The 25,857-nt window shown below is 38.7% G+C and overlaps 1 protein-coding gene across 4 annotated transcripts in view; it reads left to right on the top strand.

The window, feature by feature from the left end:
* The window catches only part of LOC126184877 (cyclin-dependent kinase 17-like), a 205,255-nt gene that overhangs the window by 163,311 nt on the left and 16,087 nt on the right, over positions 1–25,857 (top strand). For all 4 annotated transcript variants that reach the window (XM_049927505.1, XM_049927502.1, XM_049927504.1 and 1 more), the window contains 2 exons: positions 13,015–13,246; positions 23,870–23,960. In XM_049927505.1, the coding sequence (XP_049783462.1) occupies positions 13,015–13,246; positions 23,870–23,960 (323 nt within the window). The remainder of the gene's footprint in view (positions 1–13,014; positions 13,247–23,869; positions 23,961–25,857) is intronic.

Here is a 25,857-nt window from a genome sequence, read left to right as displayed (position 1 = left end):
ACAAAGTTCATTTAGACGTGTATTTTTCCCAGGACATGTGTTGTTGAAAAGTAATACATATTCACTGTTTTGTGATTTAATCCCTCATTTGAGATGCATAGTTATTTTATATTACACTCATGACACACACAGATCTTAGGCATTGTATTCAGCAATGCACCATGTAGGTACTTAAAACAATGTTCCGTTGGAGCTTATTGCATGAGGTTGTCCACCATGTCAGCATATTCTTCAAACCTTTTTCATGTTTTCAGGCAACTTGTGTAGCTTGTTTTGAGAAAATAACAGATTTTGGCACTGCTGTTTTATTTTGTGTGATTACTTTTTTTATATATATTAACAAGTCATAATTTGAAAACATGTAGCTTGATGACTATTGCATGTGTTTTTCATGGCTGCCATCGAAGTTGCTTAAGGACCACCGCATAGTGAACTGATTTTTTTTTTTCTTTTTTAATTGTATCCTGACCAACTTGTCTACATTTTTCAGTTGAGAATGTGGCTCTTAAGACTACACCACTAGCTTCTATTCACCCTGTGTCCAGAGTGGCATTTCTGTGGTCACAGAAGACACAATCGATTGTGCCTGTGAGGTAAAGAAAGGTACTGTGGCAGGCTTTTGACTCTGATGATGTTACACTCTTGCTAATATACTTCAAGTAGTCCATGGTGAAATGGATTGTGTCAAACTGATATGTGTTCAGCTGGTTGAATCTGGGATATAAAGTCTTTGTAGAGCTTCCTGAAATGTCCTGCCATTGTATTCACTGACATTGCATGTGTGGCCAGCTTGGGAGCCATCAAATTGTACATATTTATAGCTGAAGCGCACATGAAATTTGCAGGAAGTAACATGGGAACGTTTAAAGATGGTGGTTCGGCACTAGCTTTTCCAATTGCACTGTGTGTCTTTGTGTGATCATTTCTTTATGGTGTTTTTGTCTACCTGTCTTATCAACCTTTCATTCTTTTCCTATCCTACCCCCATAATCTCGGTTTCCCTTGCAGTTTTTGTTATATGTGACACAACTTATCAGCTTTAATGAGCACTTGGGGCTCTTTCTATCTGTTATTCCCCAGTCACTGCTACATGAAACATTAAGAGCAAATTATATACCTGGCTTTGTTGTTGGGAATTCCTACTTACAGGTGACAGTTTAATGCATGTGAACAAAAACGGCTACTTCAGAAAATTTACTGAATGTAATGTAACTTCAAACAATTAATTTATGAGTGTGTGCATGTGAGTTACAGTGGAAGGCTATGTTATGTAAAGAGTTACATGATATGAGAAGATCTAAGTGAAATAGAAATATCGTCTCATTTGGAAGTCCTTTTTTACAAATGGGGATAACAGAAAACAAAATAAATCTGAAAAGGAAGATAAACTTTAAAGAATGTCAGTTAGTTGGTTTTTAGATTAGATTAGATTAGATTGTAATAAATGGCTATTTGACTTTGACTAACAGAAAGTTTTGACATTATGTTCAAAAGCCTGAAATCAGTAACATTCACCGTAAATCACTGTGCTCCTTCATATGGCTCATGTATCTTTCATTACCCATTATAATTAGTTTTTTATCATGAGAAGTGTGCTTTTAGTTAATGGACCCTTATAGACATATTGTTATGTTGATCAGAAACAAGCCTTCACACATAAAGCAAGTATTTTCAGACTACTTGTTGTTGAACTTGAAATCTATGTTGTATTTTTTGAGAAGTCCTTAAGCACCTTTTGACTGGAAGAGATGTTGGTGATGCTTTTCTTACAGTAATTGGAATCATCCAACCAGACTGTTTTGACTTGTGAAGCATACCCAGAGTTTTACATAATTATTGTCGTCCTTTTCTGGAATGATAGATTTTGTGATGGACATTTAATTCAGTGAAAAAGAAAATCTTGCATGAAACTATATATGCTAAATATCTACAAATATTCCATATTAACTTCAAATCCTGTCATAAAGTATGTTACAATGTTGCAGGATGTTATTTTTGTGATTTATTTTCACAAACAAAAGTACTTGGCTTTAACCTTTTAAAATTCTGCAGCCGTTTGTACTCAGACACCACTTACGTATAAACTTGTCTGTCACATAGCTTTTTAGGCTGGAGCTCATGTTCATCAAAAAATGGATGTGCCACCTGGACATCTTTCACCTTAATCAAATTTTGCTTCTGTAGAGTTTTTTCATGTTTCAAAAGTTAGTGTGACGTTTGTCCAAGTATATACAAATACCTGTGAATATTGCTCTGAAATTACGCACCTCGAGCTCTACCCCATAAAAAACTGAACTTTAAAATTAAAATACAGATAAAAAGTAATTCCTAAAGTTAGTGTTAAAACTTGCCAATGGCTGTCATGATTTGTCACCAAAAATTTTCGTAGAAGGTGGAACTGTGGTGTTGGTTACAAGGAACAGGTGACTAATGAAATACTATCTAGAAACAAGTAGTCCTCTTGATGTTGGAACTGACATCCGTAAATAATGTTTTTATTGATGATTCATATCCAGTCAGCAGATTTCAACATAGGAACGATTGTTGTCTGCAGTAGTTATCTTTGTTGTAACTGCTAATACATAATGTAGTTTAATACAGAGACATTTTAATAGGAACAATTATTGACCAGTAGTGAAACTAAGATCCTTACGTGAAGAATAGATTTAGGTACAGGTGGTTAAAATATTTTATGGTTAAACTGTTGCTAGTTTTAAATATTTCTTTTGCCACATCATCTACTGAAAACAAGAGGAAAACAATTTTGAAATGTACCATTTCTGTGCTTTCAAATTTCTTAGAATCCAGGCTTGTAAGAAAAACAGTTCAGACGAGTATGTGAAATGTTGAAAGTAAGTGAAAATGACATAGACAATTAAATACTTCAAAATTTGGATATTTATTTAAATAAAAACAAAACAAAGTCAGAATTATTCCCAGGAATAAAATGTTAGTTCATTTAGTTTGTAACTTTCATTCTGGCTTCTTTTATACAAAATCATGCACATTGGACATATGTCACGTGACTCACAGTTGCACAAGATTTTCCCACAGGTACTTTTACATTGTCAAACCTGCCATTTTTATGGTTTATTCATAAAATTTATGGAAATTGCAGCATTTTACAGTTTTAAAGATGGACAGTGTCTTTTACGATTTCGCAGAAAAAAATTTGTAATTTAACATTCAATAATCACCCCACTGCTGAACAATCAGTTGTTTGCGTGGGTCGAAGGGAAGTCTACGATAGTCGATAACTCACTCTTTGATATGATTAGTACTTTTAACCATGTGATGTTCGTGTCATCATTGGAATTGAATTTAAAGCCAGGATAACAGTTCTTTCATTTGAATCTTACCTGTTGACAGGCTCTGCTCCACAAATTCTTTGTTCTGTTCCATTCACTTGTTGTGATTTAACCCATATTCTTTGCCCATATGTGGCCTAATTACATTTGTTCCGTGTGTGTGTGTGTGTGTGTGTGTGTGTGTGTGTGTGTGTGTGTGTGTGTGTGTGTGTGTGTGTGTGTGCGTGTGCGTGTGTGTGTTTTTCCATGTTAATAGTATTTGTTCACAAGGTTGGCGATGTGTTCATTTAATGGTTTAAGACCTTTATGTGCTTTGACATGTTTCGATGAAGTGTTTGACTGCCTTGAGTGTTTATGTTATAATTTTATGTGAAGTTCAGTGATCCAGGTTCCTTTTGATGTTTCAGTACATACCGAGGCATTTGTTCTCAGACATTTTCATACGCAGTATTCCTGTTGTAGGGTTCATGAATAAATCCAACAAGAGATAGTACTTCCAGATGTAAAGAATCATATTCTGTTGATTTTCTGTGCATACTAAAATCAAGAAAGGGAGAAAAATTTGCCTTTTGCACAGTATGTGGGTGTGATATTAGTATTGCACATGGTGGAAGAAACAATTGAAGTAATCATATGAAGTGCGATAAACACGTAAGTTATGTTAAATTGAAGGAAGATAACAAGAAAATCAACACCTTTTCGCCAAGTCTGGAAACGTTTACAGTGACATAATTAGGGCCGAGTGTCTGTTTACTTCCTTTTTCGTGGAATGTAGTGTGCCCGTAATTGTGGCTGATCTTGCTGGTGCTTTATTTAAGAAGGTGGTTCCCACATCAGAAGTTGCAAAGAAATACAGCTGTGGTCACACAAAAATAACATGCGTTATAAATAAAATGGTCAGAATGAACCATTTTCTTTGACAACTGATGAAGCAATGACATGAATGCCAATTTGTATCCTATTGTTACATTCTATGATATTACGCAGGAAAAGTAGTGGGAAATGTGCTGTCCATACCAGCGTTAGATGCGACTCAACAGGGCGAAACATAGGTAACCTGGTGTTGTCACAGCGGAATTCTCATAACATACCAATTGAAAACTCTGTGGCTTTCTGCTCCAACAATGCTCCTGTTGTGATAGGACACAAAAATTTGGCTTCAGCAGTTCTGACGGAAGTTCAACCAGTATTGGCATTATAGGTTGCGTTTGCCACCTGATTAATCTAGCAGCAGAAAAAAAAGGTGCTGGAGGATTACCACTCAAAGTGGATGAGATATTTCATTTTTTAGAGAAGGGTGTCAAAAGAAAAGAATGCCTTTAGAAATTTCAGAACTTGCACAATAAAGAGGCAAAGAAAATTCTGAAGCATGTACGTACTAGGTGGTTATCTCTAGGCAGATGTTTGGATAGACTACTGGAACAGTGTGATCCACTTCTTTCTTTCTTTCTTTCTTTACAAAGCGGATCCAAAGAGTACCAGAAGAAGAGAATTTTTGATACTGCTACTAAACATGACCCTAAAAGAATAGCATAGTTTTCCAAATGTGACAAACCCACCCTAAAAAGTAAGACTTCTGCTAAAACACCTGAGGAAAAATTGTTTGTATCAAACTTCAATAAGGCCTTTTACACTTTCCTTCATATGACTATTCCTGTGTTTGACAAACTGAATGTTGTCCTTCACAATTCTTCCCTGCAAGTTGTCTTGTGTGTGTGTGTGTGTGTGTGTGTGTGTGTGTGCGTGTGTGAGAACTTCTAATGGATTTGCTAAAGCAGTTGTTCACCAAGTTTATTAAGCCAAAAATTGTCAAAAGCTCCTCAGTGCTTGAAGTTGAGTATAACTTGATTCAGAATCAAAGAAGTGTTGAAGGGTTAGTTATTGGCATGCAGACTTCGAGCCTAGTGAATGATCTCCAGGATACAGATAATTCCCTTTTCCTTCCATCAGTGAGGAACTACTTTTGTACTGCCAGTGACTACATCATTAACAAGTTTCCATACAAGGATGATATGTTAAAAGCATGCTCAAGTTGCTAGGTTAGACTAAATTGAAGATGCACAGTTTTTTTTCCATTTGTTTTTTCTTGGAAAAATTTCCTATCATGTTATGCAAGGAAGAGAATGAAACTACAGATGAGGTGGTGAATGAGCTACAGAGACAGTTCAAAGTTCTTCAGGTAGATTACACTTTGGCTGCAAATCAAGATGCTGCAATTGATTCCAGCTGGGCACAAATATCAAGAATTTTTGGAGCCGATGGACTTCTTAAGTGTAACTGAATTTCTAGAGTAATGCTCTTTATTCTCACCATACCCAGTAGCAATGCAGAATGTGAATGTGTTTTCAGCCTTATGAAGAAAAATAGAACAGAGTTCAGATAAACCATGTCCAGTGAATCTCTGGAATCTATTTCTGTTTTGAAGACCTGGAGTTCTGGTCCCTGTTATGACAAAACATTTTCTCAATACTTTTTGGAGGAAGCTAAAACATTCACAACTATGATGATGAACTAGTGCTTGATTTGCAGTGTGTATTTCATTATTTCTTGCTTGTGTTACATCAAACAAGTTTTATCGTGTAAAGCCTTTTTCAGTTCTCGTATATCTGCTTAATTTATCAAGGAAGTCTTGGTATGTATGCTCCTAACCAATATCGCCACACCTGCTGTTTTTTAACATGGATTTCTTCTTGATTGTTATGTTCATCTACAGATCATTGACGTATGATGCAAATAGATGTGGTTTCATTGAAGTATCCTCATTAGAGCATGAATTATTGTCCAGAATGAGATTTTCACTCTGCAGCAGAGTAACAGAACATCTGTGCAGTTTGGAAGGTAGGAGACGAGGTACTGGCAGAATTGAAGCTGTGAGGACGGGTCGTGAGTCGTGCTTGAGTAGCTCAGATGGTAGAGGACTTGCCCGCGAAAGGCAAAGGTCCTGAGTTCGAGTTTCGGTCCGGCACACGGTTTTAATCTGCCAGGAAGTTTAATGCATTATTGTGTTTTGTAGCCCAGATGTATTGTTATTTTTGTCAAGCTGCGGGTATGTCGAAAATCATTATATCTTTTTGTCGTGCGTGAGTTTCACTGGTAGCTCTTCTGAAAAGTTGGCAGGTATGGGCATGTTTCAGTAAAGTAAAACACACACAAATTATTTATGTCCTCCATACACTTTCTCATTCTTTCTAAACTACTTACACAGCAAAACATAATTAAATGAGAATGTTGATAATATTAATTTTAGCAAACTATTGTAACCAAAAAGAAAGAAGAGTCTACATAAGCAATTTCTGTGAACTGATATTATAATTCTAGTTTCAGATGTTTGGAGTACAAGAAAAGTTATTATGGTTTTTAGGTAAAATTTCTATCTCCGAAAGTATTGTACATAATGGTCTGAGATTTTAACTGTACAGTTGTAGTAGTGACGCAAGACTGTATATGAAGCAAGAAATAAATCAGAGAAAAATTAACACTATTTTCTTCAGCTTCATAGGGAGTGTGAATATGTGTTTCGATCATACGCCAGGCTGGTTCATTGATCAAACGCACAGTGTTGGCTGCACATATGCTTGAGGGGGGAGGGGGGGAAGAAGGCCTCACACCTGGCTACAGGACAAGACACTAGGATTGTGTTATTATCTACTACATCACAAACTATTGCAACAACTGAAAAGATGACCTCGTGCATTGTGCTGAATATCAGTTGCTTCACCTTTCTAATTTTTATTGGTTGTTTGTTAGAAAACATGCCCTGCGTGTTGTGTAAAGCTTTTATTTGAAATATTGCACAATGTTCCAGTTATATCCTGAAAACATTTTTCTAAACCAGATTCACTTGGCCACTATCCAAAACATTTCCTCTTATCTGATGTGTCTGACTTCAATGAAATGTCAAGATCCCATTTCATCGTTACTCCTGATTTAACTTGTTTGAAGTTCAACAACTAAATATTTTCATGTAAGTTGCTCTGAAAGTTTCAGGAAGTGATGAAATGGTTACATTAATGAAAATTCACTTTAACATCTTCCAGCCTACTTTTCAAATTTTGTGAATAGTTGCATGTTATCATAAACATTGCTAAAGGCTTGTTGGGAAGGTTGTTCACAAACACTTATGGGTAGACACAGACCATTTTGGAGACCCAGTTTGATGTCAACACATGGCCTTTTTTTTCTATTTTTGGTTAGAGAGGAAAATAATCACATGGCTGGGAAGAAGGAGAGGGGATTAGATACATTGTAAGATAGCTGCAGAACTGTTTGGTTTTGAAATTCCTCAAATCCACTTTGGAATTGTAAAAACAGCAATCATATGTAAATGCTCCCATTATTTCAGTACCATGACTGTCACTGAATACTTTGTGATGCTCAATGGCAAAGTACTTTCCACAGCTTCCCAGTAATTTGCACATGGAAACCCAAAAACATTATCGCAAATTTGTTTTATTCACTTCAGTAACTGGTTTCGATTGTTATGATCATCATCAGTATTATCTAAAAAAGAATGTGCATATCTATGAGGATGAGCATTGTAATAAGTTACAGCAATGCAAGTAGTAGTGTTGATTCACATGATCAGAGACACATGTAACAAATAACATACCTGTCTCCTTAAACTTAGGAAAATAAGCAAATAAAATGTATAGCCATGATTAGCATCATCGCATAATATAAAAACATAGTGAAACTGTGAAGAATGTAGGGCCACTGTGAGCACACTGTGCTGACAGCTGCCGTACAAACAACTGAGGGGGCTTGACTGCTAAGTGTCACTGCCTGTAAGCACAGTTTTCATTGATATGTTACAAAGCCACAAATAGGATGTTTAAAATCATACATAAGCAAAAATTTCATTTAAAATTATCATATCTTTTTTTATTGACATTGCTACTCGTCAACTTATGATTTTTTAAAATTTACGCTTTCATTGGCTAGCTGTCGAGCCACAGCAGACTCATCAGCAGTTCGTGGGTATTCTTGGATATTACATACTTACTGCAAGATGCAGCTAATTGCTAGAATCTTTGTGCTGCTGAAAATAGCTACTTACATGATGTAATTCTCAGGGAATTAGATTAGGAAATGAGACACTTAAAGTAGTAGATGAGTTTTGTTATTTGGACAGCAAAATAACTGATAATGGTCAAAATGGTGAGGATATAAAATGTAGATTGGCAAGGGCAAAAAAAAAAGTGTCTGAAGAAGAGAAATTTGTTAACATTGAGTATAGATTTAAGTGTCAGGAAGTCTTTCCTGCAAGTATTTGTATGGAGTGTAGTCATGTATGGAAGTGATACATGATCAATAAACAGTTTAGACAAGAAGGGAGAAGAAGGGATCAGTTGGTAGTACACATTCTGAGAGATAAAGGATAGCCAATTTAGTGAAGAAGAAGAAGAAGAAGACGACATGTTATGTAATTCCTGAAATTGTGTGTGTGTGGCACTTCACATCGATCCATCACATGCCAGTGCAGAAAATGCACCACTTTATACACTTTTAACAAGTTGGGTAGAAACATCTGATTGAGTGCTAAGAATAACAAGTTATGAGATACAAAAATTTGGTACATCAAGTAGTTTCATATGTAGAAGTCCGTTGTTGAAAGATATTATTTATAGCTATCCTCTCATGTATTCAAAGGTGAAGATATATGATGATATGACCTTAAATGTACATGTCTAGAGAATATATAAAGTTCATTCAACTATTATTATTATATTTAGAATAAACAGATAAAATGTGTGAGTTATAACTGTGCAATTATGGGCAGCAAGTTCTAGTCCATTTCAGGCAAGTCTCTTCACAGGTGTCTGAGCAATCATTTGTCTGTCTTGCTCTTTCACAAACACACAGTACTTAAATGAACTGTATCAATGTATTTGGTGCCCTGATTTAAAGATTATAACATCTTATATATCTTCATGTTTGCACACATGAGATGATATTGGCATAGCTATTCATAATATCTTTTGGCAACGTGTTGCTACATCTCCAAGAATTTGATGTAGCAAATTATCATATCTCATAATTTGTCATTCTCAGTACTTGGTTGAATGTTTGTACCAGAGTTCTTAAACCAAGTGTATCTGAGTGCTGTTTTCCATGCTGGCCTTTAATAAATTGCTGTGAAATGCCATTAGTTACAACTTTAGGAATTACGTAACTTGTAAGTAACAAAATTACACAGTTGTTTATTTCTCTGCATAAGATTGCTGAATATATATAATTCCAACTATTTTCACTAGTGCTGCAGTCTCAGCAAGTAACTAGACCTGGTACAAAGTATAAAATGCCTGTGAATACCTACAACTAGAGGACGAACCTACTGTGAGTCAATGGCTAATTGCAAAATTTTTTTGTTAAACAGTTATGAAGCAACTAGTCACAGTATCAATACAAAGCATATATTTTAATTACAACTGCAGGTTGTGCATCTTTAATGGTTTAAAATTGTTCCATATTTTAAGTCCTTTAAATAATTTTAAAAGTGTGGTCTTCTTAAAAAGCAAACTCCTAGCAAAGGGTAGCTGTTCAGGTAGTGAGCTCTGATGTTGACAGTTGTTCCTGGAAAACTGCTTCTGATCTCCAACTGTGCCATTTTATTTTGTCTTTCAGCTACAGGTTTCTCAATTTTTCATTTGACATTTTGCCATGTAATTTTCCTTCAATGATAAGTTGTATTAACTGATGCCCCATATCCCTCATTTGTCCAAAGTATTGTATCTTTCTTTGTTTTATAATACATAGCTGTTCTTTTTTGCATTTTCATCCAATGAAGCACCTCGACATTTGATATTTCCAATATCCATGGAATACACAAAAGATTATGATAAAAATACATTTCAAAGTCTTAGTATGTTTTTCAGTACTTCAGTTCAAACTCCATATTTTACTACTTTCTTAAAAAGCCTAAAAACTAAGTATCAAATAATGAGAATATTATGAAAAGGCTAGATTGTTACTTATCATACAGTGGAGGTGTTGAGTCACTGACAGGTGCAACAAAAGTGATTCAGCATCTCCATTATATGGTGAGTAACAATCTGTCCTTTTCATAATATTGTCATTGTTCCATCCTGGAGTTTACATTGTTAAATATCAAATAGTTACAGAGTTAGCACTTCACACGTAACCATACAGAAGAGGAGGCTGTGCAGTACCATCTAAATACCAAATAATCTTAAAAGTCATTTGTCATTAGACTGCTGCAGGGGATCAGTGGGCATCCCCTATATCTCAACTTCAGATGATATCAGCCTGAAAAATGGACAGAAGGCCAAGAAAAACACTGAAACCAGTTGTTTTAATAGTTGGCTGCGTCTCCACAATGCTTTAAACAAATCTCTTCATGGCTCCTCATCAATGTTCATTGTGTTACCTCGTGAACTTTTTAAACAGGTCTTTGTTTAAAATTTTCGAGAGTGCTTCTAAAATTAAATGCAGCCATTGTTTGTTCTGTGAGTGAACCCCCCAAGTTAGCCGAGAGCACTAAAGCACTGCTTCCTGGACTCGGGTGGGCGTGGCGGTCCCCAGATCGAATCTGCCCGGCAAATTAACTTCAAGGGCCGGTGTGCTGTCCAGCCTGAATGTGGTTTTTAGAAGGTTTTCCACATCCCACTAGGGCTGGTCCCCATGTATCACCTCAAAGTTACATGCCTCGTAGACATTTGCAACAGGTTCTCACTATTTCATGATTTATACTAGACGCAAACAGCTGGGGTGCACTGATTCTGTCCCAGAGGGTACAGGGTGGCAGCAGGAAGGGCATCCAGCCACCCCTTCAAAGTAACCAAATCCAAATCTGATTATAACTACACCGACCCTGTGACAACTGTAGGACAAAGGCGCAAGTGGAAGAAGAAGAAGCAGAAGAAGAAGTTTGTTCTGTGAGTGAATGCATTATCTCAGATCTTCATCCTGTCAGTATACTGTGTCGCTATAAGTGTGAGGAGAAAATTTGTCAGCCTGTCACAAAGATGATTTTGATATCTGGTTAAATTTTGTTTTTGTTATGTTGGTATGTTCTGTGCAGTAAAACAGCAGAGAGGCTACTTCATCTGTAATGCAATTAGGTTTATATTGCTTTTTTGAGTAGCTTTCATGGTTCATTCAAATGAATGATCTGCAATATGATGATGTCATAAAATTCTTTAACATCAATTCAGTTATTTCACAGTTGGGGAAAGTTATGTGAAATGTGGTCCTGGATTTTCAATGGTTAAGAAATAACAGCTGAATTTATACTTGGCTCTTGTTCTCTTGAACAGGATCAGTGTGAAGAATGTTCCAAAACTGCAAACATAAGTGAAAATTTTGAGAAAGTGCACAATATACATTATGGTATTAAACAAACAATCATTGATTAAAGGAATTTGAAACAGCTAATACCATAAGAATATCAGAAGAAAGGTTGCTGTATATTTCATGCAAGGAATTAACCATGAAAAAAACTATGTTCAAGATGGGCTTTGCACTTGTTAAATGCTGGCCGAAAGCTAATAGGCAAATGACTTTCTGAGTGATGTTTGGTCAGTTTGGAGGAAAATCAACCTGATTTTGAGTGGGTGTTTGTGGTTACTGTGAATGAGACATAGTTCCACCAATCCATGCCAGAAGTGACCAGCATTCAAAGCAGTGGATGAAAGCCCTTATAAGTGGTAAAATACTGGGGAATACTGCAAAAGTCTTTTGAATCAACATGATGATGAAAAATATAAGAGAAGCAGCTTGGGTTACCAAAGAAAGAAATCGTCTTTCATCAGAACTATTAGTGAGAAAACTGAGGGATGTGCTGTACAGATTGATGGGACAGTGAACACTGGCAGCCATGGATGGATATTGTGCGGTCATTTTGTTTGCCACTTGGATGCTTTGAACTTACACCTGAATTTAGTGAAAAGGATCCACACAAGATTGCATTGTGGATAAATGAAAAATTGTTTTGCTGTGTATTTGCATAATTGTCAAACGGTGTGGTACTTGTTCTTTATTGAGGTTTGGGGATGCTTACAGTCAAGGGCACTAGAATGTAGTCAATTTTCATGTTGTCCCTGTTCTGTGCTTTATACTTTGCACTTCACAAGGAATTGTTGGTATAATACTAGAGGGCAGTTTTTATGTAAACATAATATGTGATCCTACTTGAAATGACATGGAATATATAAAATTTTATAATAAAGTTGTAGACACTGAATTTGTATTCAGCGTTAAGAAAATGTTCCAAATGTTCACAATGGTGGTTCCAGTTTGATACATGCAATGTCAATGCAGATTTTGATTATATCTATCAAGCTTTCTCTTTGTGATAAATAACACATTGTTTTGTGAGCAATGTGTTGCAGCTCTTAAATGTTGTAAGAAAAACTTTTTCATGTAGTAATCAAAGTTACAATCAATTTTGTTGCTACCTAATTTTGGGCATAACCCATTTTTGCAAGAGATGTAATCTTTATTTAAACATATATGTATTTTGTGTGAATAACTGTATGTATGTCGATCACCCTTCAGGTGGAGGTAAGATCTCATTTATGCACCATAGTATTATTTGATCCATTTAACATGTGTAGTCTATATTGTGCATGACGGTGGATATGTTCTGATTAGATTTTACTTTGTTTTATGCTGGGTTACTTCACGTAAGACAGTATCATAATTTGACATAATAGTTAGTACATACAGTTCTGTATCATTATTTCAGGGGTGTTGGGTGCATCTTTTATGAGATGGCAAGTGGCAGACCACTTTTTCCAGGATCTACAGTTGATGAGGAGCTAAGACTTATTTTCCGGGTGCTGGGTTCACCCCCAGAGGATGCCTGGGGTGGTGCTGCTGCATCATATGCACATCCTTACAATCCTCCTACACCACTGAATTCTTGGGCTCCTCGTTTAGATGTTGATGCCACTGATTTACTCACAAAGTTCCTCAATGTAAGTATATTTGACTTGCTATGGAATCTAATATGCAGCTTCATCTTCAGATTTTTGATTTAGAGCAACATAAGGACAAGAAAAACTTAGGCAAAAACATTATATTGAAATGGATTTCAAGCTTACATTCCCATTTCCACATTGTGTAATTCAATTCAGACACAGATGTATAGTGATTCAAACTAAGTTTTCCAGTTCAAATCAGACTCCTGAAAACTGTTGTTGGCTTGTTTCATGTTTAAGGGTTTTAATAGGGCAGAGTGTAACTGCACTGTATGAAACTAAGTGGGACTTCACATTATGAAATGCGATGTCAGCATTGATCATATCATCTCCAAGTCAAGCCTGTGGGACAGGCAACATGTAGTTCACTGCAGATGGTAGGGTACAGATTGACTAAATACACTGATAATATAACTTCCTGGCAGATTAAAACTGTGTGCCAGACCGATACGTGAACTCAGGACCTTTACCTTTCATGGACAAGTGTTCTACCGACTGAGCTGTCCAAACATGACTCACAACCCACCCACACAGTTTTAGTTCCACCAGTACCTCATATCCTACCTTCCAAACGTCACAGAACCTCACTTGGTAGAGCACTTGCCCATGAAAGGCAAAGGTCCTGAGTTTGAATTTTGGTTCAGCAAACACTTTTAATCTGCCAGGAAGTTTCATATCAGCGCATACTCCACTGCAGAGTGAAAATTTCATTCTGGACACTGATGTGTCATTCCTGAATGGTGGGACTCATTCTAATGAAAAGGTTTCATATGAATATCTCAATCAGTGCTCTACGTTGCATAACTGTGTGTTAGAAGTGACAGGCTTCAACAGAATCAGATTCCTTTGGTATCTTCATAATGGAGAACAATACAGAAAGGAGCTGGACATTCCATAGCAACTAGCTGCAAACTAGAAGCTGAAACCAGTAGCACCAACTAGGTGACTCCCAAATGTGCTTTGTAAGCTGCAGCTAGAGATGTAGTGAAAGGTGCTTCTGGTTTTATATGAAGAATGGAACTAAGCACCACATTTGATTTGTACTCGCCATACCTACACCTACATCTATATCTACATCTACATTTATACTCCGCAAGCCACCCAACGGTGTGTGGCGGAGGGCACTTTACGTGCCATTGTCATTACCTCCCTTTCCTGTTCCAGTCGCGTATGGTTCGCGGGAAGAACGACTGTCTGAAAGCCTCCGTGCGCGCTCTAATCTCTCTAATTTTACATTCGTGATCTCCTCGGGAAGTATAAGTAGGGGGAAGCAATATATTCGATACCTCATCCAGAAACGCACCCTCTCGAAACCTGGCGAGCAAGCTACACTGCGATGCAGAGCGCCTCTCTTGCAGAGTCTGCCACTTGAGTTTGTTAAACATCTCCGTAACGCTATCACGGTTACCAAATAACCCTGTGACGAAACGCGCCGCTCTTCTTTGGATCTTCTCTATCTCCTCCGTCAACCCAATCTGGTACGGATCCCACACTGATGCGCAATACTCAAGTATAGGGCGAACGAGTGTTTTGTAAGCCACCTCTTTTGTTGATGGACTACATTTTCTAAGGACTCTCCCAATGAATCTCAACCTGGTACCCGCCTTACCAACAATTAATTTTATATGATCATTCCACTTCAAATCGTTCCGCACGCATACTCCCAGATATATTACAGAAGTAACTGCTACCAGTGTTTGTTCTGCTATCATATAATCATACAATAAAGAATCCTTCTTTCTATGTATTCGCAATACATTAAATTTGTCTATGTTAAGGGTCAGTTGCCACTCCCTGCACCAAGTGCCTATCCGCTGCAGATCTTCCTGCATTTCGCTACAATTTTCTAATGCTGCAACTTCTCTGTATATTACAGCATCATCCGCAAAAAGCCGCATGGAACTTCCGACACTATCTACTAGATCATTTATATCTATTGTGAAAAGCAATGGTCCCATAACACTCCCCTGTGGCACGCCAGAAGTTACTTTAGCGTCTGTAGATATCTCTCCATTGATAACAACATGCTGTGTTCTGTTTGCTAAAAACTCTTCAATCCAGCCACACAGCTGGTCTGATATTCCGTAGGCTCTTACTTTGTTTATCAGGCGACAGTGCGGAACTGTATCGAACGCCTTCCGCAAGTCAAGGAAAATAGCATCTACCTGGGAGCCTGTATCTAATATTTTCTGGGTCTCATGAGCAAATAAAGTGAGTTGGGTCTCACAGGATCACTGTTTCCGGAATCCATGTTGATTCCTACATAGTAGATTCTGGGTTTCCAAAAACGACATGATACTCGAGCAAAAAACATGTTCTAAAATTCTACAACAGATCGACGTCAGAGATATAGGCCTATAGTTTTGCGCATCTGCTCAACGACCCTTCTTGAAGACTGGGACTACCTGTGCTCTTTTCCAATCATTTGGAACCTTCCGTTCCTCTAGAGACTTGCGGTACACGGCTGTTAGAAGGGGGGCAAGTTCTTTCGCGTACTCTGTGTAGAATCGAATTGGTATCCCGTCAGGCCCAGTGGACTTTCCTCTGTTGTCTTTTTTTGTCTAATGGAGTCTGTATAAGCAGGCTTCATCTATTAAGAAATCCATTTCAGTCACTGTGTCTTGATACAAGGAAGACAGCTGAAATCATTTCATCAACATATACAACCTGTTTGATGTCTAGAGTGAATGGAGTGTTTCGCTACAATCACTTCAAATCATTAGCATAAACAACAGTAGTAACCAAAATGAGAAACATTTTGTGGATAATTGGCTGGGAGCCTCTGGTTTGGCTTTTTGATAACTGTTACTCTCTTCACTTAAATCATTAGCATGAACAACAGTAGTAACCAAAATGAGAAACATTTTGTGGATAACTGGCTGGGAGCCTCTGGTTTGGCTTTTTGATCACTGTTTCTCTCTCTCTCTCTCTCTCTCCCTCTCCCCCCCCCCCTCTCTCTCTCTCTCTCTCTCTCTCTCTCTCTCTCTCTCTCCCCCTCTCTCCCCTCCCCCCCCTCCCCCCTTCTCCCCCTCCCCCCGTCATTAAATTCTCTATACCCTTTCTGTTTGAAACTAGAAATTAAAACAATAATGTGTAATAAAGAAGAAATGAAAATCTTTCTGTGCTTAAAAAACAAATTGGTAGTAAATAATGTGGATAAACCTTGTGTTGTGAGAATAAATGAGTATATTACAAACACTAATACAGGGTGTTTCAAAAATGACCGGTATATTTGAAACGGCAATAAAAACTAAACGAGCAGCGATAGAAATACACCGTTTGTTGCAATATGCTTGGGACAACAGTACATTTTCAGGCGGACAAACTTTTGAAATTACAGTAGTTACAATTTTCAACAACAGATGGCGCTGCAAGTGATGTGAAAGATATAGAAGACAACGCAGTCTGTGGGTGCGCCATTCTGTACGTCGTCTTTCTGCTGTAAGCGTGTGCTGTTCACAACGTGCAAGTGTGCTGTGGACAACATGGTTTATTCCTTAGAACAGAGGATTTATCTGGTGTTGGAATTCCACCGCCTAGAACACAGTGTTGTTGCAACAAGACGAAGTTTTCAACGGAGGTTTAATGTAACCAAAGGACCGAAAAGCGATACAATAAAGGATCTGTTTGAAAAATTTCAACGGACTGGGAACGTGACGGATGAACGTGCTGGAAAGGTAGGGCGACCACGTATGGCAACCACAGAGGGCAACGCGCAGCTAGTGCAGCAGGTGATCCAACAGCGGCCTCGGGTTTCCGTTCGCCGTGTTGCAGCTGCGGTCCAAATGATGCCAACGTCCACGTATCGTCTCATGCGCCAGAGTTTACACCTCTATCCATACAAAATTCAAACGCGGCAACCCCTCAGCGACGCTACCATTGCTGCACGAGAGACATTCGCTAACGATATAGTGCACAGGATTGATGACGGCGATATGCATGTGGGCAGCATTTGGTTTACTGACGAAGCTTATTTTTATCTGGACGGCTTCGTCAATAAACAGAACTGGCGCATATGGGAAACCGAAAAGCCCCATGTTGCAGTCCCATCGTCCCTGCATCCTCAAAAGGTACTGGTCTGGGCCGCCATTTCTTCCAAAGGAATCATTGGCCCATTTTTCAGATCCGAAACGATTACTGCATCACGCTATCTGGACATTCTTCGTGAATTTGTGGCGGTACAAACTGCCTTAGACGACACTGCGAACACCTCGTGGTTTATGCAAGATGGTGCCCGGCCACATGGCACGGCCGACGTCTTTAATTTCCTGAATGAATATTTCGATGATCGTGTGATTGCTTTGGGCTATCCGAAACATACAGGAGGCGGTGTGGATTGGCCTCCCTATTCGCCAGACATGAACCCCTGTGACTTCTTTCTGTGGGGACACGTGAAAGACCAGGTGTACCGCCAGAATCCAGAAACAATTGAACAGCTGAAGCAGTACATCTCATCTGCATGTGAAGCCATTCCGCCAGACACGTTGTCAAAGGTTTCGGGTAATTTCATTCAGAGACTACGCCATATTATTGCTACGCATGGTGGATATGTGGAAAATATCATACTATAGAGGTTCCCAGACCGCAGCGCCATCTGTTGTTGACAATTGTAACTACTGTAATTTCGAAAGTTTGTCTGCCTGAAAATGTACTGTTGTCCCAAGCATATTGCAACAAACGGTGTATTTCTATCGCTGCTCGTTTAGTTTGTATTGCCGTTTCAAATATACCGGTCATTTTTGAAACACCCTGTATATTTATATCTCCTTTCAATATAAACACATTGTATGTTAATTTAAATTTGTAAATAAATACCTATAATCCTCCCAATGCTTGCATAAAGCCCAGAGGGAGAAGGGAAAAATAGAAAAGAAAAACAGGGTGGCAGAAGGGGGGGGGGGGGGCGCGCAGAGGAGGGCGGGTGTGTGTGAGAGAGAGAGAGAGAGAGAGAGAGAGAGAGATGTTGAGCACGTTCGAAGTACACTATTGCGCTCCAGGGGCACAGCTAGCACTGTGACAGTGCAGCACTCAATGTGTAACCAACACATCTCGCATACCACAGCCAAAGGATTAATGATACGGTAAAAAAGTAAGTGATTCTTTATCTCTCACTGTAGTGATGTGTTGAAATTTGTAGTATTAGACTCCCAGAATTAGTGGATGTTGCACAATATGTGCCGAGACTCAGAAAAGTGTGTAAAACCAATCATCTAACTTCAAGCCACCACATTCGTTTCTTACATCACAAAAATACTCCAGTGCTGTGGACAAGAATACACAGCATACTGGTCATTACCCTCCGTTAAAATCGTGCTCTGCAGTCATAACTTTTCTGCTTTCACAAGTGAATCACATACTGAAAGGTCTACAGGGAATGATTAATGTGCCTATCTGTGAAAAGTAACTTGGGGAAAAATTGATTGTTGGACTGTTATCAGAGGATAAGAGATGCTATGATGGCAATGGAAATCATTTTGAAACAGTAAAATTAATGGGTTTGTTACACAAAAAACATCCCTTGTGCCCTTTGCACTTAGTTGGAGCTGTTGTTTGCTAAAATTTTGTTTAGTTAATTAGATATTGAACATTTACAGTCACCTTATACAAAATTTTAATGTACAAATTTTGTTGGTCTTCATAGCGAAATGGTTCACATGTGGACATAAGTGGTTTAGAGGATTGTTCATTTGACTCACATAATTTCCTCTTGGATATTGCAACAATACTGGTACTGTTCTGTCCCTGTTTGTTGGATGCAGTACCTAAAAGTTCGTAGTACCTATCATGATTACATGCTGCATCTGTCATTTCACAATAGACTATCCCTCGATGACAGTGATTTACTTATTCTCCATCAGTAACTGTATGGACAGTAGGCCAGCCCATGTTATTTCTTGTACCTGCCGATACTTTCCACTGAAGCTGCAGTGTTACTCTGTTTCTTGTCACCAAAAGTGTGGTGTCTTTCTCATAGTTGTGTGACGCACTGCAAATTTCAAACTATGGTTAAGAATGACTTTAGCTAAATAAGCAGTTATTCTACCATACTTAGTAGAGAACTTTTTTGTATATCACACTTTTATTCAGGTTTGCTCCTCTTGCTGAAGGCAGTTCAGTATAGTACAACAATTACAAGGTATTCGGTATCAGCATCATTACATTAGAAAAATAATGTACAGTATTGTTCTCTGACTCAACTTGCATATATATTGTAGACCAAACTGTCTAAAGTTGTACAATTCAGTTAATACTTTCGCTAGTTACAGGGGCCCAATGGAACAAAATTGCAGCATACATCCAATACCTCTCAAGACAATTTCTCCACTGGCTATGTTTGATATCTCTGGAGGTCACCAACCCCACTACACTTAAATTGAAATTGTTATAACTTTGAACTGAAGTTCGTGTACCGCCGTACACACTCGTGGGTGTTTCACAATATTATTCCCATTTGTTACTAAAGTGTATTTATTATCAACTAATGGAGTACCTGGCATTGCCCAGGTATGTATTTATTCCAGGCTTCTATTAGGCCATCTCCTCCTCCCTCCTTTCTCTGTCCATCTGCTCCTCCCCTCTCTGTCCATCTGCTCCTCCCCTCTCTGTCCACATTCTCCCCCCCCCCCCCATCTTATTTCCATCTCGTCCTCCCCTCCCCTCTTTCTGTCCATCTCCTCCCCTTTCTTTCCTCTGTCCATCTCCTCCTCTTTCCTTTCGCTGCCCATCTCCGCCTGCCCCCCCGCTCATCTCTCTCTCTCTCTCTCTCTCTCTCTCTCTGTCTGTCCACCCCCCCCCCCTTCTCACTGTCCATCTCCTCTGCCCCCCTCCCCACCAATCTGTGCCCATCGACTCCCTCCTCCTGACTGTCAGCCCATCTTGTCCTCCCCCCTTCTCTCTCCATGCTGTCATGCTTGCCTCAGTAGGAGGCTGGTGGTTCTTACCCCACAGCATTTCTTTCCAGATTGTAACTAATATATGTACCAAATTTGGTTGAAATCATTCGAAGGGTTTAGGATGTATTTATGCCATTGATATTTTTGCCTCTTAAAACATGTTCAGCAAGACTTTCTGGGTTTCCAGCTACGAGACATTCTCGTGACATTATCTGGACTGCCCTTTTTACCGCATTCACAGATGGTCATTATCCTCCTATCAATTTTCCTCAAATATATAGGAAATTTATTGCCCATCTCCAGAGAAGTAGGGGACCAGTCCCTTAGCTGGCTCAAAATGTGTTAATTGAAGCTTCTCATTTACAAGAGAAACATTGTCTTTCTGGTGTCTGAGGAATTCCACCTCTGGTGCCATTCTCCAAGTAACGATTTCTGTCTTTCTGACTTTTTTTGCAGTTGGATTCCTTACTAGTGCTCCAAGAATTTCTTGTGCCTTTTCATACAGTTTCTCCTTAGAACATTTGTTGACTCCTCTTTTTCTTATCAGAAAATCCAAATTACATATGCCTGCCCATAGATGGGGCACTAGAAGCTCCACAGCTGTGCTGTATTCTTATCACCACAACAACATGTTTATACTCTGAGTGCCCAGACACTGGCTCCATAACTCATAATTAAATTTAATATGAACTTGTGATAGAGCTGAAGTTAGTATGGGACATACATGTCAGGACTGTGGTTTGATGTTTCGCTTGGGCGATTGTAGTAGGGAAGCCACTGAAGTGTCAGATGAGGCTCTCTCGTGAAGTTGTAGATTATGAACGCAAGAAAAGAGTCACAGAACAGGGTAGTGAAATTTGTGCTCTTCAGGTAGAATTAGAAGCAGTGTACTTTGAATGAGTCAGGCTGAAGGGAGAAAGATACTATGCGAGCTGGGAAAAGGTAATGAGCGATAAACAGAAGGTGAAAACCTCAGAAATCACATGTCAAATTCTGGTTAGCAATCTGTTTGACTTGTTATGTAAAATAGGAGAAGAGCCTCAACTGGTTTTTGAGCAAAGTAGAGTGCAGCAGATTGTAGGAACAATTTTAAGGCTAGGTTGGTAGAGAAAGCAAGCAGGTAGATAAGAAGCCAACTAATAGGCAGCAGTCATGGGAGGAGTATAGGTCAAATGCTACAGGAGAAGCTAGGGATAGAACACCAGGACACAAGTATTGTGCAACCTAGTGCCGAGTTTAGCCAGGTGACAACATAGGGGCCGTGAGCAGAGATTTTGATGAAGAGGATCTTGTACTTATAGTAGGAGGAGCAAGAAACAGCCTGGCTAGCAATTTATTGTATTAAAGTTGTCCTGGAGGAAACAGGAACACCAACAGCATACACATGTATGGGGTATGGGGAGTTTTTGCATCATAACCAACCCTGGGTTAACATGGCTGTTAGGTGTGTAAATGAAGAGCTGAGTGGATTGCTTTTGACTGAAACAAAGTCTCATATCTGTTCTTTACCTGTTGCTGCAGTTTGGAGATGCAGATCCACAACGCAGGGCCTGCACTTGAATATGAGGGGCAAAGACAGATTAGCTGTATAAGGGGTGGAGAGTTGGGTGGGAGGCACATTTTTTACATTGGAGTGAGGTTATAGACAGTCTTGAAAGCAATTGGAATAGAACAAACCATAATATGTGTAACATTTTTTATGTGTTTGAAAAATAAGATACATGAGCTTCTTGTATTTCTAGAAGATGTGGAAAATTCTGAAGTGATGTACTTTTTGTGCCTCTCACCATATAACCTCAATAATAGAAAAGTTAAATATAAGGCATTATAGACTAGAATCATTTTTGTTTAGAGTGAACATGGAAAAAGCAGGAGTTGCAACAAAAGTAAAAGTTGGACACCAAGTTAAAAAAAAAAAAAAAAAATAGGGGGGGGGGGGCAGTTTCGTGTTGATCAGAAAATAGAAAAACAATGTGCTTGTGAGGTATTACTGCAGAATACTTTCCTGGTATTTGTAACAGTCTACAGAATTCCACTAGGAAATCTTCAGCTATTTATGAGAAATTTAGATACATTATTGAGCTGCTTGTCAGACAAGAAGAAGAAGTAATTAGTACAGATTTCAATGTAGATTTCTTCAAAGATATAGCTAGGAAAAATCAACTGGAATCGTTATTTGGGTGTTCCAATCTAATTTCAGCAGCAGTTAATTTTCCAACTCTTACAGCAAAATAGTGGGACCGTGATCGATTACATTTTCATAGAGTGTGCCCAGGCTAAAACAAGTAACTTGTAAGAAGAGAGAGTGCTTAAATGCCTTTATGCACTCTGTAACTAGTCTAACCTTATATGTGATGTCCCAATGGGAATGATATATAGAAAGCTGTAGTATACTCCAAGTTTCCACGTTTGAAACTGGTTCTTGAAACTGAGAACACAGAAAAAACAAATGGAACAATGAGAGGAAAAAGGATGTTAGTTTCAGAAACTTGATATTCAGTGTGATAGTTTATATGTTCCTGTTAAGTCAAACCCCTATTCCCAGAATACATACCAAATCAAATATTAGTGCTTTAGTCATGTATTTGAATTTTCATTATATTGCAACCTGTCAGTAGTTTTAGTCGGCTTTCCTGAGTCACTTAATTGAATTACTGTTTATAGACGGACACAAACCAGTGTTAAGTATTTTTCATACATTGATAATGCTGATTTCATTCAGGTTCCAATAATGTGATTATCTACAGGTATTATACACTGTGAAAATATGTGTGCCCTTTGAAGAGAATGTTTAAGGAAAGTAATTAAAGGCAGAAGACATTTCCAGCAGAGGTTACAAGCATTAGCAACCAGCCACAATTGTGAAAACAGCGCACTCATACACACACACAGAATATTTCATAAATATTTTTCGAGCTTGTAGTGGAGATGGTACAGCAACCAGTAATATATGACAAAGAAACAAATAGTCTTGTTTGCTGGATTGTAATTATTATTATTATTATTATTATTATTATTATTATTATTATTATTATTCCCCCCCCCCCCCCCCAATGACATGTTTACCTGCTTTAGACATCCTCAGATTGGCTGATGTTACATGCTGTTTGTCACATGGGATACTGAGCATACAAAAAATGCCAGCAGTTAATTGCATCATCAAATATTCGCAAACCTTGCACAGTGTCTGTGTTGAGGCATGCAGCGTAGCACAATGAATGCAAAATAGAATTAGGCCTGCATCGATCTCTCACCACTTAAAGGTGTTTGAGGCGTACTTGCTCATATTCGGGTTAAGCAGATACTATTTGCGTAGCCCAAATGTGAGCCAACTACCCCTCCAAGTTTTTGAGATGGTGACAAATCTGTGGAAGCCTGATCCTGACTTGTATTCACTGGACTATGTTGCATACATGAACAAGGACGCCATGCAGTGTTTTTGAATATTTGATGAGGGCAATTATTTGCTGGGACATTTTGTATGCTCAGTATCCCATATGCCCAATACCATCAGCCAAGCTGAAGATGCCTCAGTCAGGTGGAACGTGTCATTGGTAGACAAATAATAATGACAACCCTGCAACAGAGACTGTTTATTTCTTCATATGTCATAAATGTCTTGTGGTTGGCACTGCAGAAAGATCTTGCTGTGTTACACAGTTTATCTTTTAGGCAGAGTAAGCATTGATATTTACTTTCGAATTAATAGAAGGCTATATTGTTTCAGTACGAAGCCAAAAAACGCATATCTGCAGCAGACGCAATGAAACATCCTTACTTCCATTCACTGGGATCAGCAGTTCATAAACTACCTGATGGTACGTATTTTCCCCAATACATTTTTTTAGCAAACTCTTGTTTCTTTTTCAAAGTTCTAAACTGCTACATGGACATACCACAGTTTGTGCTTATCATTGTATATTAGTTTACAGTCACTAGTAATAATTTTCATAATTTCTATGTAGATCAGAATTTCAGAAATCTAATGCCTTATAGTGAAAGAAGTATAACTGAAATTAGAAGTTGAGAGTAAAGTGTATAGATAATTTAACAAAAGAAAAGAATATGGAAACCAATGAGTGAATAATGATTGTGAAAGTGTTATTGTACAACAACATTGCTTAGGGCAATATGCAACTAAGAATTTCTAATGTAGCATTAATCACTCTTGTTTGAGTAAAAGGGTATAGCTCCAGAAATGGGAAAAAATTTAGAATGGCTCTCTTATAGGAAATAGTGACAATTTAATTTGAGCAAAGGGTATGAGTGTAATTTCCTGGCAGATTAAAACTGTGTGCTGGACTGAGACTCGAACTCAGGACCTTCACCTTTCGTGGGCAAGTGCTCTAACATCTGAGCTATCCAAGCATGACATTCACCCCATCAGCTCAGATGGCAGAGCACTTTCCCATGAAAGGCAAAGGTCCCGAGTTCGAGTCTCGGTCCGGCACACAGTTTTAATATGCCAGGAAGTTTCATATGAGCGAACACTCCGCTGCAGTGTGGAAATCTCATTCTGTGTAAGCCTATTTTGAATACTTTGATGAAGAAGGATTTCTTTTGAATTTGGCCTTAACCTGCGCAAATATACACTGAGGTAACAAAAGTCGTGGAATAGCGATATACACATATACAGATGGTGGTAGTATCATGTACGTGAGGTATAAAAGCTCAGTGCATTGGAAGAGCTGTCATTTGTACTCAAGAGATTCATGTGAAAAGGTTCCTGACATGATTATGGCCTCACAACGGGAATTAACAGACTTCGAACGCCGAATAGTAGTTGGAGCTAGACCCACAGGACATTCCATTTTGGAAATTGTTCGAGAATTCAGTATTCCAAGATCCACAGCGTCAAGAGTGTGCCAGGGATGCCAAATTTCAGGCATTACCTCTCACCAAGGACACTGCAGTGGAGACTGCCTTCACTTAATGATGGAGTCCAGTGGCATTTGAGTAGAGTTGTCAGTGTTAACAGACAAGCAAGACTACATAAAATGGCCACAGAAATCAATGTGGGATGTGCAAGAAACGTATCCCCTAGGACAGTACAGCGAAATTTGACTTTAATGGGTATGGCAGCGGATGACTGATGCGAGTGCCTTTGCTAACAGCACGACGTCACCTGCAGCGTCTCTCCTAGTTTGGTGACCGTATCAGTTGGACCCTAGATGACTGGAAAACTGTGCCCTTGTCAGATGAGTCCCGATTTCAGTTGGTAAGAGCTTGTGGTAGGGTTTGAGTGTGGGACAGACTCAACGAAGCCATAGACTCCAGCTGTCAACAAGGCACTGTGCAAGCTGTGGTGGCTGCATAATGGTGTGGGCTGTTTTTGCTTGGAATGTACTGAGTCCTCTGGTTCAACTGAATTGATCATTGACTGAAAATGGTTATGTCTGGATTCTTGGAGACCATTTGCAGCCATTCATGGACTTCATGATCCCAAAAAATAATGGAATTTTTATGGATGACATTGTGCGGTGCCAGTGGACCCAATTGTTCATGACTGATTTGAAGAACATTTTGCACAATTCAAGTGAATGGTTTTCCCTTCAGTTTGCCCAACATGAATCCCATCAACAATTTATGGGACGTAATCGAGAGGTCAGTTCACACACAAAATCCTGCCCTGGGAACACTTTCACAATTATGGACAGCTGTAGAGGCAGCATAGCTCAGTATTTCTGCAGGGGATTTGCAACAACTTGAGTCCAT

This window comes from Schistocerca cancellata, chromosome 4, assembly GCF_023864275.1.
Source record: "Schistocerca cancellata isolate TAMUIC-IGC-003103 chromosome 4, iqSchCanc2.1, whole genome shotgun sequence".
Classification (NCBI taxonomy): domain Eukaryota; kingdom Metazoa; phylum Arthropoda; class Insecta; order Orthoptera; family Acrididae; genus Schistocerca; species Schistocerca cancellata.
This window is presented reverse-complemented; position numbering and strand designations above follow the sequence as displayed.